Source organism: Mesitornis unicolor, unplaced genomic scaffold (genome assembly GCF_000695765.1).
Source record: "Mesitornis unicolor isolate BGI_N332 unplaced genomic scaffold, ASM69576v1 scaffold17341, whole genome shotgun sequence".
Lineage (NCBI taxonomy): Eukaryota > Metazoa > Chordata > Aves > Mesitornithiformes > Mesitornithidae > Mesitornis > Mesitornis unicolor.
This window is the reverse complement of record NW_010161853.1, coordinates 2,993-17,119: the sequence shown is the minus strand read 5'-3', so window position 1 is coordinate 17,119 and position 14,127 is coordinate 2,993. Positions and strand designations below refer to the sequence as shown.

General features: G+C 40.0%; 1 protein-coding gene across 1 annotated transcript in view; it reads right to left on the bottom strand.

The window, feature by feature from the left end:
• Positions 1–14,127, bottom strand: part of LOC104547671 (retinal-specific ATP-binding cassette transporter-like) — a gene marked incomplete at both ends in the record, with an annotated part of 20,153 nt that overhangs the window by 3,209 nt on the left and 2,817 nt on the right. Inside the window, 14 exons of the mRNA XM_010193466.1 lie at positions 580–727; positions 2,337–2,452; positions 3,874–4,051; positions 5,043–5,212; positions 5,682–5,756; positions 5,869–5,974; positions 7,146–7,178; positions 8,134–8,228; positions 9,530–9,719; positions 10,854–10,952; positions 11,534–11,658; positions 12,117–12,358; positions 12,884–12,932; positions 13,360–13,565. Coding sequence (XP_010191768.1) covers positions 580–727; positions 2,337–2,452; positions 3,874–4,051; positions 5,043–5,212; positions 5,682–5,756; positions 5,869–5,974; positions 7,146–7,178; positions 8,134–8,228; positions 9,530–9,719; positions 10,854–10,952; positions 11,534–11,658; positions 12,117–12,358; positions 12,884–12,932; positions 13,360–13,565 — 1,832 coding nt within the window. The remainder of the gene's footprint in view (positions 1–579; positions 728–2,336; positions 2,453–3,873; positions 4,052–5,042; positions 5,213–5,681; positions 5,757–5,868; positions 5,975–7,145; positions 7,179–8,133; positions 8,229–9,529; positions 9,720–10,853; positions 10,953–11,533; positions 11,659–12,116; positions 12,359–12,883; positions 12,933–13,359; positions 13,566–14,127) is intronic.

The following is a 14,127-nucleotide window of genomic DNA, read 5'->3' as shown; positions in this document are numbered from 1 at the left end:
GGCCAGAGTATCAGCAGCTGTACAGGTGGGAGTAGTAGTGCATACAAGCCAACAGTGTTTTACAAACTGATCTCTTAGCCTTTCTAAGAACTCATTTTGGCATTCACCGTAATCTGTCTATTCTTGTACTTTTCTGTTACTTTTCCGGTGGTGTTAAATCCTCAGAATGCTGCTGTAAGCAGAACTTCTCCTCTAACACAATGACTAGCAGGAGTGTGTTTCTTTACTTAGTGGTGACTCTGTGATTTTCTACCATCTACCTCTTCCTGTACAACCCAAGCTGCAGAAGCACGCACCAAGTGCCATGTCCCCTCCTCCCCAAGTGTGAAAGCGTACAGAAGTTTACTCATAGGAATGGAAAACACTCAATGTCATTCCTTGTGTGTGTAGCCCTATATATCAATTGCCGTGAGACATTTCTCTGGGTTATTCTGCTCACAGGTCCCTGCAGTTACTCAGCAAGTTCCCCACTCATTTACTGCCAAGGTAGAGAAAGATATTTACTGTTAGAGATGGTTATGGCTGGACACCCTTTGCACAGCTCTTTAAAACCAGGTGTCAAGAAAATACATTACTTACCGGGTTATTTTCAAATAACTCCAAGATGAAGGTAATAGCACTGCTGTTGATCCCCACAAAGAGATTAATACAAGACAATGCCACATAAGCAGTGCTAGGAATGCTGAAGAAAGAAGCAGCAGGGTACATCATGGGAATTACTGCCCATCTGCATGCAAAAGATAAGACGACTATGGTAACAGCTTCTCCGTATTCTCATGTTGGCTGGTCTAATGAAAACACAAAGCTGAACCTTCTGCTCATCCTAAGTGTAATGAAATGGTGTAACCACCCAGAGATGCTACTACAGTATTCTTTCCCTGGTTAGTAGATGAAAAGTTTTTTCTGCTTAGTCTTTTTTTTGCTATTAAAATGCAGGGCAGTAGAAACTGCTAAAATTGAGAAAACTGAATGCTAGCAAGGTTATCATCACCCCAGGTATCCCTGCACTTCTCACTGGATTGTACACCAGGAGGGAGAAACAAGTAACTGTTAGATAAAGCAGAAACTCTGTAGATTTTAATATTATTTTCTAACTTCTCTACCGTTGTATTTTTACTCCTGATTTGGAGCTTCCCATGCTGTGATTTCTGGGACACAACAAATGCACATGCAGCAGCATAAGAGCATTCATCTGGAATAAACTTACAATGCCTAGCAACTATCAGTCTGAGGAGGAGGAATTCAGTAACAGCAACCTGAACTGCTTAACAGGACAATACACAAGTGGTCAGAAAGAATCATCCTCAGTTTCCCATTGTCACTGCAGCTGGACGCAAGGGCTAATATACGAGTCTATAAATTTACCTTCCTTTCTGATTTTATTTGGAGTAGCAAAATTATGAAAATTATCATTGAAGTGACTGCCATGTGATTTTATTTTTTCCTGAAAATTTCATCTTGGTAGATGCTTTAAAATATGCAAAGACATAAATGCCCATCCACACAGCCACAAATTACTGTATTATAAGAAAACACATAGAGACACAGACAACTTATTAAAGATACCACTACTCCACTTTCAAAAGATATAATGAAAAATTTAAACAAATCAGCCTTCTGATAGCATTTTTCAACATTGGGTATTTTACAGAGATTAAATAACATGAAAACTTCAGAAAACTAAAGGTAGTCTGCCCAGAACCGTTCCTCTTGGACTTAATATGTGATATACATAGGAGGATGTGAAAAGCTTGCTTTCTTTCTTTAACTCAAGGAACAGATCTGGTCAATCGTTTTGCCTAGACTACATGAGCTGCAGGGCTATCAGGAATATTATTTTAAAGATTATATGATCACTAATTAAATGAGAGAAAGCAATTTTCAGTTAGCCTTATAAAGTTCCATTTTGCCAACATAAGTAGTCATTTGGAGTTTAAAAAAAAGTATTGAAGACTTGGTAGTCTTTGCCCTTGGGTTAAATGCTGAAAGTTATTTTAGTATTGGCTGTGATTGGGGCAAATGAACAATAACTGAATTCCTACACAATGTACATATCAGAAAGTAGCAAACTGAACAAATGTATTTTCCTGTAAGGATCACATTTAATGCTTAAAAATGTAAGGCAGTGACAAAAAATTAATCTCCTTTACAGCACGTGGCTGGATAGAGTATGTAAATATCCTGGAGGAAGGACAGAATCCAGTTCTAACCTGTATTGTACCCACACAGTTTTATACTTGAATGCTGGATTTCATTAAGAACCGAGCTCAACAACATGAAATAATTTCCATGTGAAATATAGGGCCCCACGTGCAGGAACACCCTTGAACACTCACCCATACAGAAGCAGCAAGGCGACAAGCACAGGGAGATTAGTTGGAGAAGTGTATGCTTTCTTGTCGAATCCAACAAATATAGCCACAACCATTCCAGCACTCAGTGCATAATTCACCTGTCACATCACAGGGTGAAGATCAGTGTGTAAGGCCTGCGAAGGTCTGCAAACATATCCAGATCCTAAACATTATTCCAAAATGATTTTGTATTGAGGAACACCGGAGCTAGACTAGTCACACTCAAGCTTTTGGATCAGTCGGGTCCCTGGCAGCACTTGCTATTTTCCTGAGATTTCTTTTATCAGACTGTTTATCAGAAATACAACAAATGTTGTTTCTTAGATTATGGTTTTGGGCCCAATCATTTAATGGTCCTGCTGGGAGGTTGCCCACAAAAAGAGGCTGCAGGTATGCAAGGGAAGTGCAGTTCCTGGTGATGCAAAGTCTGCGTAGGAGGGAAAAAGTTAAGTTACTTGAGCCATATTCATGGGAGAAGGCTAAAGTGACTATGCCACTGCTCTTCTCAATTTCTCTGATCAGTATCAGCAGTGCTGGTCTACTGCAATGCACAGAGCTCCCCATGCAGAATGGAAGGTGGTGTTTCACAGTAGTGCTAACATCAATTAATGACTTTGCACCATGCTACCAATGGCCATGGCCAAGCAGAAGTCTTGTCAAGGAAGCTGCTGGGACCAGCAAGGGACAGGAGAGACCTGCTTCTTCTTCCTCATTTACTAAATTAATGCTTTGCTTTACCTCATCTGAAAGAGCACCTTCCAAAGCCTAAAGAGTTTTGAGATTTTAAATTATTTCAATTTTTCTTAATTTTTATCTTTTCTTCAATTCCATGTTCATGTTTTTCTTATTGCATAAGCCCTCAGCCACTCTCTTTGTTGAGAAGGCATGGCTAGAAAACAAGCCCCTTGCTGTGCCTCAGCCAGGCAAAGAATTTGCTCCTTTGTGGCTAAGCGGCCTGAGGAGTAATGGGAGGGGGTAGCTAGGCCTTGTCTAAGCAAGCCTAGGCCTGTCATCTAAATCTTTTTGGAAGAACACAGTGAACAAGATTCAGTGACCTAAACAAAGAGATCTGTCATTTTAGACACCCTAGAGTATTTTGTCTGGTCTCCAGCTACTGTTCCAACAGCCTGTGAATCTCCCACTTAGATTTCTTGAATATCTTGAAACATGTTATGGTTCTTCTAGAGGGCAGGAGTAACTGCCCAGCATCAGGCAACTGGGCTTTCCCCTGCTATGTTAAGTTGTACTTTATTATACATTCAGTTGTAAGGACTGGAAACCCTCAGATCACAACAATTTCAGCTTCATTAGTTGAATAATGAGCTGTGTATCTGACTTAATTTCTACATCTGTAATTAGTTAGGAGGTCAGATGCTTAGCATGCTGTCTAAGAAACACTTAACCAAATGAATGCTTTACAATGCTCAGAATCATCTTCTCTCAATTCACAGATTAGTCCCCAGTTCATGCAAACCCAGGAATAATTGCAGGCTATGAAGTCAGATCAGCAGATACTCACAATGTCCCACATGAAGTTAGTTAGCCAGTAGACTGCAGGGCTCACACCACTGACAAACTGTAGATGCTTGGCTTTTGTTACACGTTCTTGAATCAGGTATAAAACAAAACTAGCTGGTATAAAGGACATGGCAAAAATCACACAGATGGCAACAAGAGCATCCACTGAAGTGGTCAGCCTGAAACAGAGCACAAAAAGGGACTTTGAGCAAGGGAATGAACGCAACACAACACAGTATTAGCATTTGGAGAATCTGGGGAGACTTTTAAGACCTAGGAGCAGCAAGGTTATTTTGTAAGTAGAAGGCTTTTCCAATTTCAAAATGTGCTAGTCTATTTTCCCAAGTTGTGCTGGGGACTGTAGCTAACAAACACGAATGCCGGTGGCACCATTCCCTAATTTTTTACTTGCCTTAATTCTCTGGAACAGTTCAGCTCGTACATCTATATCTTCAGTTTGACAGTTTTTCCTGGATGGTGTATCTCAAATTATACATTAAGGCATAATAGTTGAAGTGCTCAGGGAGCTGGGAAAAGAGGGGCTTAGAGGTAGGTTGCAGAGAAGGAGATGAAGTGCAGATCTTGCTTGCCTCTGTGCTGAGGCAGAAGCTTTTGGTTTCACTGACTTCTGAACTTAATAGGAAACATGAGTGGGAAGTCATGTCTTAGGGGTGTCTCTTTTAAGAAATAATGTCTTTTTGATTCTGGAATACATCAACCCTACTACATGCCACTGAAAATCTATCTGTGTGCTATCCTTGGCACCAAGATGGAGGTTCTTGACTACTGCCTACCTGTAGTCAATTAGGGACAATTTCTGATTCCTTTTGTGATTATGATCTCCGCGTTATTTCACAAGTAGATCTATTGACTTCGGAACACAAACAAAGACTTCAGAATCTTTGTGCTTGGGAATCAACAGAAACATGTAATCATGTATAACCAATAGTCATAGCTCTTACATGGGATGGAATTAACTCTTATAGGAATATAAAGAGACAGAAAAGAATAGATTATATACTTAATTCTTGATTAGAATAAGACTTCAGGGAAAGGCTTCCACATTCTGTCAATTGAACTGTTTCTCCTCAGAGTGTGAGTACACAGGAGGTGGTAAGCTGCCAGGAAAGGGAGGGATAAAAGCCAGAAGCAGAACACAGGCAGACTTACACAGTGACTTCAGAGAGTTGCTCCTTAGTGAGATTCAGAGGATGATTTACAGCAATGATCCCATATTCCTCAGGGGCTTGGCCAGTCCGCAAGTTAGCTCTAAGGATTGCATTATTGGCTACATTAAGGAAACTAACCATTGCATGCCAGCCTTTATTGTTAAACCACACCTAAAAGAGTCAGAAAGGACAGATTCATTTAAGAAGCCTTCACTAATAACCCTCAGCTGCAGGAGAAAACTTGACTGCCTTTTATCTACTTTGGTGGGCATTGTCAGCAGGGAAGCAATCCAGCACCAGGAATTCATAGCTCCTAGGCACAGTCCAGCAGGAGGAGCTCACATACTATGCTTTGAAAAGGATTGGACAACCCCTGTCAAGGGATTTCATAGAAAGAAATTTTAACATTTAGTGGAATGTGTCCTACTCTGAAGTCTTTAGGACAGCAAGAAGTACTAAGAACATGGTTTTAAAAGTCTCACATTAGAAATAACTGCATTAACACTATATCCCATGTTATTTATTATAAGAAAAGTATTTCAGCCCTTCTTGCATCTAAGAATGCCACTAGCAATGTTCTAACAATTTGAAGTCTATGTCAAGAAAGGCTGCGAGTTAGCAGACTGCTTCCAGCAAATACCTTAATATTATCTTCAGTTTCCATGTATTTAAGGAAATTTGACATTTCTTTAGCAGCAGCCAGTGAAGTTTGTCCCTAAAATAAAAAAGAAAAGGCTAAAGATCAGCTGTCTGGGTGAAATCTGGTACTGCACATTGTCAGCTTTGTAACAATTCTTTAGTAAAAAAGCCATTAAAATCTTGCTTACTCCTGTCACATTCATCATTCGGCCAAGATCGCTTAGAAAATCGACAACTTGATCTCCAGAAACATGAAGGACTGGGAGCCTTCCTCCTATAGAAATTCCTCCATATCTAACAAAGAGAACAGTATAATCAGTCATTTGTACCACAGACCCAAAACTCTGTACATTGATGGAAATACTAAAAATATCCTTAATGTAATGTATACTTTGATTTCTATATATCATATAATTAATGCATAGCAATCTCCACTCTTTTTCTAACAAATTGTATTAGGTCTTTATAGGGCTTACAAATAATAGAAGTTCTATCAGTTTCTGAGGGGTTCATGCCAGGATCCTGAGAAAATTATTGTTTAGTTAGAAGATTTGGAGTAAACAGTTACTTCTACAGTGCAAAATCTTTAAATCAAGATAACTGACAGGTAACTGTTTGGACAGCATGGAAGACTGAGGACAGCATGGACCTCAGTTAAAATTTCCATTGCCCTGAGAAAAGCAGGTATTCACCAGTGCTGGTGCCAGCCAATACTCCGTAATGATAAATACTATTGTACAAGATGAACCAAAGTCTAATCCCATAGAAAGTAATGTTTGCACAGGAACAAGCAGATATTCCATGAAGGAAGCCAGTCTTCTGCTGCTACCTTTGAAGTGAATTCCTACTGCTGATGAAAAGCTACATAAGTACGTACTTCAGGCTAATCAGTCATCTTTCTAAGCTCACTATCTGCGGTGTAGACATCACAGTAGGGTTAGCTGATGCCTCTACGTAAGTGCAGAGCACTACTGGAATCTGTTCAGTAACTATTGCACGTGTTCAGAGTGGGGATGACGAGTTGTGGTTGTTACTTCTGTTTTTGATAGGCTGGTTTCTAGGTTTCCTCTTACCCAAGCCCTTTTTTCAGAGGTTTCATATTTTTCTGTTGCACTTTGAAAGAGCTGTGTCAGAGCACTGTCACAATGTAGTACAGTATTATTGAATTGTAACTTTTCATCACTCGAATCCCATTACTCTGACTCTTGTAGATAATAAAGCTGTGATAATTCCATTGTGTGCCCCTGGCCTTCATCCTTGTAGGGGTAGTCCAAACAAATCACCCCTTGTCTTTATAAAACCCTTAATGACCCCCAACCTATTTCCCACTGAAACCATCTATTTGTTCCATACTATCTGCCACAATTCCCCCTGTCCATCCAGAGAAACACTGTGAGCCCCTGCAGTTAAACAGAAATTCATTGTTCCTTTATTTACCACCATAATCTGTGAATTGGTTTCTTACCTTTGCTCATTGACCCAGTATTTGCTCTTCAAGCTGAAACAGACAAAGAGAATCTTGTCTCTTAATGCACTCAACCAAAGTCAATGGTACTGTCAGGCTTAAATGGAAATTAAAGGTGAATTCCTATGCTTATCAAATCTCCACTTTCCCCTATACAGCTATTTTTTTAATTTTACTGGCTTTCTTTTTTGTTTTGGGGTTGTCAGGGCTTTTGGTATTCCCTGCAGTGGGTTTCTGGTTTTTTGTTTTCTTTTCTGACATGATTAATTTCCAGCTAATACAGAGAGAAGCAAGATTTCTAAGTGACACATACTGGCTCTATCCGAAATCCATAATTAATTGAATTTAAAAGATGCATCTAAAGCAATTATGACATGTGCTGAGAGGAATCAGTTAAAGGCAGACAGTACATAGCTAATATAATCAGAATTTTAACAACTCTGCTGGGAATTGAAAAGATAGCAAGGCCTGAATCAGCAATAACAGGCCATAGACACTCCACAGCTAATTACCATGCACGACACCTCTGCAAGCTGAGGAGCTATCAGTAGGATAGATGTACCTATGTAACATTGTCCCTTGGCTCTTTAGCACTTCTGAGAAGCACGTGATAATTAATCCAGGGAGATGGTCATGCTGGTGTGACTACAGTTCTTCAGGGACACAAACTGGTATCTCTGCAAGGCAGTTCACTACGCTGTGCAGAGGCACCAGTTTTCTCACCATTGACACAGTTACCATTAACATGGCATTCGATCAACATTGAAACTTAGCTCTGCCTATAAAGGAGTACCCAGTTATACAAGTAAGTATAATTAAAATAATTTTACTCCTCTAAAATTATCATCTCTTGTTCTTACATCAGGAATATAGACATGATACTCAAGTCTATGCAATACTGTGGCACATCAGGTGCTATGTTATCATTACATGAGGATTTATTGGCCAGGTACAAAATACCATGTGAAAAACAGAGATTCACCCCTACCTTCCTTTTATCAAAGTGGGATATGTTTTCACCAGAAAATCTGAAATATTTCTGTGGGTCAGATCTTGAAGAATTTCTGTGCTGTGCTGCACTCTCTGGAAAGAAAAGAAAACCACAGCAAACTTTACAGTCTCTAGAACTGTTTATCAGGAACACAGCAAAAGTAGCTTTGATTCAGAGGAATTGCTCAGGTTCATAGTATCAGGTCCATAGTATCACTGAAACGAGAGCGTGCCATTCGTTTTCTAGCCTAAACATCCTTACTTTACTAAGATTTCAGAAGAAATCAAGAAATCACAGAAGTTGACGATGCCTGACAAAAAACAGTTGCACTTCACTCTGAAACTTGACCTGAGTTATTTGCAACAAAGGCCAGGGTTGCTCAAGGCTTTTTCTTCACTATGAAAGAAGGAAGCTTTTCAAATGAATTGAGGTCTTGGTGAAGAAAAGGTAGTTTTATATGATTTAGTAAGTTGAAGAAAAAATTAATACAAGAACTTCACCTTCACTAGCACATTGGATACTTTGAACAAAAATTACTCTCTTCTTTTTGTATTTAAAATGATAGCACATGATGCCTTTGTGAGTCTTTTGCAAATATGGGGTTGCAGTGAAATGCAAGTCCGCAAACTTGCTGAGTTTATCCCAAGGCAGAATAATACTTTAAAAGGTTCCTAGGCAGTTTCAGATGGCAAAGCTTCCAGCCTGAAACTACCTAGTAATGACCCAGAAAATAAGTCTAATGAGCTTTCCAGAAGTTCCTGCATTTGTCCACAGAGAGGCAGTACCAGATGACACAGAAGATACATTACAAATGTCTAGCTGATTCCAGACAACACTTGGGAAGACTGGTAGCATCCTCATGGTGCCTTCATTAAATAAGCTGTCTCTGCTCAGCCATACTTCATCTACATACTGTTGCTTCCCTGGAGACTCAAATGTAAACTGTTTCTTCCTGACAAGTTATATGAAATTATCATATCATATCCTGCAAATTTGTAAGGATAATACTAAAATAAATACATTTCCATACATACTGTTGCTTCCCTGGAGACTCAAATGTGAACTGTTTCTTCCCGACAAGTTATATGAAATTATCGTATCATATCCTGCAAATCTGTGAGGATAATACTAAAATAAATACATTTCCACTAGAGGACTAGAATCCCCACAAACAAAAAGTAATTTTGCATCCTACATTACTCTCTTGAATACACTAGCCTGCAATTTACAAAACCCAACTTTGGCTGTCCGTTGAACAGTCAGAAATAATTCGGGATGCTGTGAATAAAGTCAGCATATAGCCTCTTTATTAATTTCTCCCTTTTCTTTTTTTCTTCATAGACAGGAATTCTACAGATATTTTCTGCTAAGATTTATGGCACAGGGACACTACCTGTGGTGGTGGAAGGCCTCCTGCGCCTGCAGGGCATTCTGGCAGCATAGTGAGTTTCTTGTGAGTGCTGCACTGGCAGGAAGGTGAAGGATTCTCAGGGCTCCACTTTTGGCTCTGCAAAAGGCTGCTCAGGTTAGGATGAACAGCAGGTGTGGTCCAGGGAGTTGGCATATTATTGCACGGGTAGTTCCTGTGTAGAGGAACAGACTCTTTAAGCTGCGCAGAGGTAGAGTTCAAGAGCTCACAAATCCACAAAATCATCATGCTCTCAGCAGCTATTCTCCTCTCTGCCCTTATACTGTGAGTTATGAATAATAAGAACATTTTAGTAAACATGAATAAATATAATCTCTTCCCACATCTCTGTGTCTTCAGTTCGCAGACAGGACACTGAAGGAACAAGGAGGCTGTGTCTGACCCACAGGAAATCTGCAGTGGACACGTATCTTTGTGAAGAAACTATCCTTTTCCTTGCTCATGCAGTGTCTTTTCTCTAGTTTTTAAACTTTCCTCTTTGTTCCTGTGTACTGTGCAGAAGAGAGGAAGGGGGAGAGGAGAGAAAGGGGGAGAGGGAGGAGAGGAGAGAAAGGGGGAGAGGGAGGAGAGGAGAGAAAGGGGGAGAGGGAGGAGAGGAGAGAAAGGGGGAGAGGGAGGAGAGGAGAGAAAGGGGGAGAGGAACAGAGAGGAGAAGACAGCAGGGGGGAGAGGAACAGAGAAGAGAGAACAGCCAGAAGAATCAAGTTGCTGAAGACCTGGGAGAGGGGCACTAGAAAGGGAACAAATGGCAAAGTATAGTACGCCAGTGACAAATGCCTCCAAACAGGATTCACAGGCAGTGCAAGTGGGTAGGAGCTCTACCAATGTTGTCCTCCAGAGTGAGAATAGCTTCAAATCATAGAGAATATCCTATTGCTACTTCACAATCTGAGCAATTGCCGAAGCTATTGCTTCCAAACACACCAGTGGGAACAGGAGGAACCTGAGGGAACTCACACGTGGAAAATGCCAGGGAAGCTGTGAAGAGTTGGGTCTGAGCCCACTGGCCTACTGACATATATTTCAAGGTTGCTTAATTCTCAATACAAGACTACATGAGCTGGCTTCCAGCTAGTCATGTTGAACACTGTGAATCATTCTTAATCCAGTAGCACTGTTGTCCTCATGTTTGTTTGTTACTTTTGAACCACTATTAGATATTATTGCCAATAATATAACTGAAGCATTGGGTCTAGTGAAAAACCAAGCCAATTCATTCTTGTTTCACTACTCGAGTTCCACTAGTGATACTTGAATTTCATTCAAAAGAGATTAGCTAGCAACTTACAGAAGAGGCTGATTCTTCATGCAGCGATTTCCAAATCCTGGTTTATTCAGGAAAGCATCAGTAAGGGAGATCATCTGCTCGCTGCCAGGACGCTCATTGCTAAGGGAATAACATAGGACTTTATCTATAAAAGTGTTTTTCAAACTATTGTACTGGAATACACATAGCAACTGGAGAAGGGCAGCCATATGGCAGAACCAACTGCCTTCCTCCAAATGCTTATAATTCAGTTATGTATTTATCCCAGAACCTTACAAGATGATTAACAGGCTAAAACAATGATCCCTTTCTCCTGATATTAAAGCACGACTTCTGACATAGTCCTCTAGCAATATTCTCCAAAAAGGCTTGAATCCCCTCTCAGCCCTATCGCACTCAGTAATCAAAAGACAAAAGACATATTCTACATTTCATTTGCTAAGGCCAAAGAGAAAATGCTGCTAATAGTGAAGTGTCTGCAACTAACAACGTAATAACATTAGACTACAGACTGTTGCTAGTGCCAAGTGTTATACAATTATCAATATCAAACGCTGCTCCATACACTACCATGTGTAAAAAAGTTTCATGTGAATCTTCAGTATGGAACTCAAGAAAAATGCTTCAAAATTATCCTAACACTAGGGAGAAAAGGGTGTATATAAATGACAGATGTACTTTTACTTGGTGATTCCTTTTACCTGAAGAAAGTAAACTGTTGTCCGTAGATCCAAGGGTGTAAAGTTAAGGCGGGATATTCTCCAAATGGAGGAATAATGACTGTAAGTATCAAAGACAGCAACACAAAACTAGAAGGGAGAACAACCTGCAGGGAACATGAAAACATCACACTAGGTTATTAGATATATATTGTAGAATGACACTGTACACACCATATATATATATATATATATATGCTATGTATATACAGAAACAAGGGAGGGACAGCAGGAGCACACAGATCAGATCTGGTTTAACTCCTGAACACCTACAATTTAATTTCCAGTGCTTTCAGTTAAGATTGTGGTTGTCATGGAACTGTGTTCTGTTAAAAATAACATGCTGGGCTAGTAGTGACTGAATCATGAACTTGCTGCAGGTGATAGACTCTACGCCGAAAGAAATAGAGTAAGAGGCAGAAGAGCTGGAATTACAGTTAGAACAGTTAGGGACACTGTTACCCATCCGCAGCACCTCTGTTGCTTTGCATAGAGACACTGCTGGGAAAGGCAGCATTGAGAATGTTGTGAGAAAGAGTCAAGAACAGCAAAAGTAAGCCAATACCTGAGCTAGGAAGTCCTTGTGGCTGCGGGAGGCATGGTGGAACCGTTTGATGAGCAGTGCTTTGATCTGCTGCTGTACAAGCTGAAAACCTTTATACTGTCTGGACCCCTTGCCTTCACTTTGATCTCCTGCTGTGCCTACTGGCATTCGAGAAGTGTCGTTAGTTTTCAGTGTGGTTTGTTCAGCTGGTTTGTTCTCAGCAGAAGGTTTGCCAAGAGTAGAACCATTTTCTTGAGGGTCTCCTAGGTTAACATAAAAAGAGGCAGAGAAGACACTTTATCCTCCACATAGGAAGGTAGCACAAACATTTTAGTGAGCTTGAGATCTTACCAACTGTATATATCACATCACCAGATTGCTTTAATTACAACTGTTGCACTGTGGCTGTATCTAGTGGCATCACAGAGGTCAACACTCCTCTTACTCAGCAGGATTAACAAGTTAATCATGTATGCAGTTTATGGACTAATGGTCAGCAAAGTACTTTTTATAGAACTACGAAAATCATTGACATCTGGGGCTTGACACTCCATTCTTATTTACATAGTTAAGAACCTCATCCAATCTAAACAGAATTCTTTCTGCTGACTTCGCCTTGTTTGTCAGATATCACGTCAGGCCCTAAAACCATATATTTGCTGACCGAATTTATTTTGGCAAGAACACCATACAGAGACTGAAAGGTTTGAGGCTCTTCCTTACTTGGTGTTCAGAATACAAAACAGCCCCAAGGAAAGTTCATCAAATATTGATTCATGGATATATACCTGCTTCTTGCATTCCAGGGTCAGCTTCTGCTGTGACCTTTAGGAAAACCTGCCATGGACAAATAAATCTCCCAGTTAGGAACAGAACAAGTGCAATAACCTGACCTCTGGAACACTATGCATCATTCTATAATGTAACAGAAAAAAATTGAGACACCTTTTCTGTACTCCTGCTTATTAGACAGTCAGAGGTCCCTTATGAAATATCTCACAAAATAAAGAAAGGAACAAACTAAGGTACAAAGAAAGATTTCAGGCTAATGAGTCATGCTGCACAAGGCTTACATGAAGTAAGGCTTAAATCCTTTCTCTATGCCTATCCCAAAGACTTTCTGAGTGTGCCACAGCATATGGGACTAGGTTTTGAAGGGGATATTGTGAATTAGTAAGATTACATGTTTAAGAACAGGAACTGTCTCAGAAAACATTCTGGGGACTGATGGTAAGATCAGTGGATATTTTAATCTGTCTGTTACCTCTTCAAGTGGGGTGTCTGAAACTCCAAAACTGCTGAGTCCTAGGTCATCCAGTGTTTCCTCCAGTTCTCTGAAGAGACTGGCGTAAGATCGCTGTTTAAAGTGTTTATTGGGTAAAAGGTAAATGAGTTCCTGACCAATGTTTTCAATTAATTTTGCTTCTGGGATATGATGATGAATTACTTCTGCTAGCTCATTCAGATCTCCTGTGAAAAGTCAAAACAGCATTCAAAGAATGAATATTTAACCATGCAAAGCATGATTTCAAAAGCTGTTGTTTGCACTGTACAAAAGGGGCCTGCTCTGTTACATAACTCACGGATACCTCAGTTAATTCTGTACTAGACAGGGCTATGTTGCTAATTATGCTCTGGAACTATGAAACAGGAAATTACCTCAGGTCTGTTAATAAAGCACAACAAAATCTTCAGGAATATCTCCTTAAGTTCTCTTATGTAGAAAAGCCAAAATTACTTTTTCTGAGAAAGCCAGTTTCTTTTGTTCTAGATATCCTTCAGTCTTCATCAATAAATTATGCATTTTGCTGCAGAGTGGTTCAAAATTAAATTCTATACTTCTAAGCACACAAACTTCCAGTACGTCATCTGTACTTGAAACCACATATACACCAAAAAGGGGCAATGGTAAGAAATACCACAAGGAAACCTTAACAAATTCAATTCAAGTACTGAAGAAGTGTGCCTCAGCAGCACTGATCTGTAAGATGAGATTGCAGCATAACAGGAGACATAGCTATGTGCTGGAATG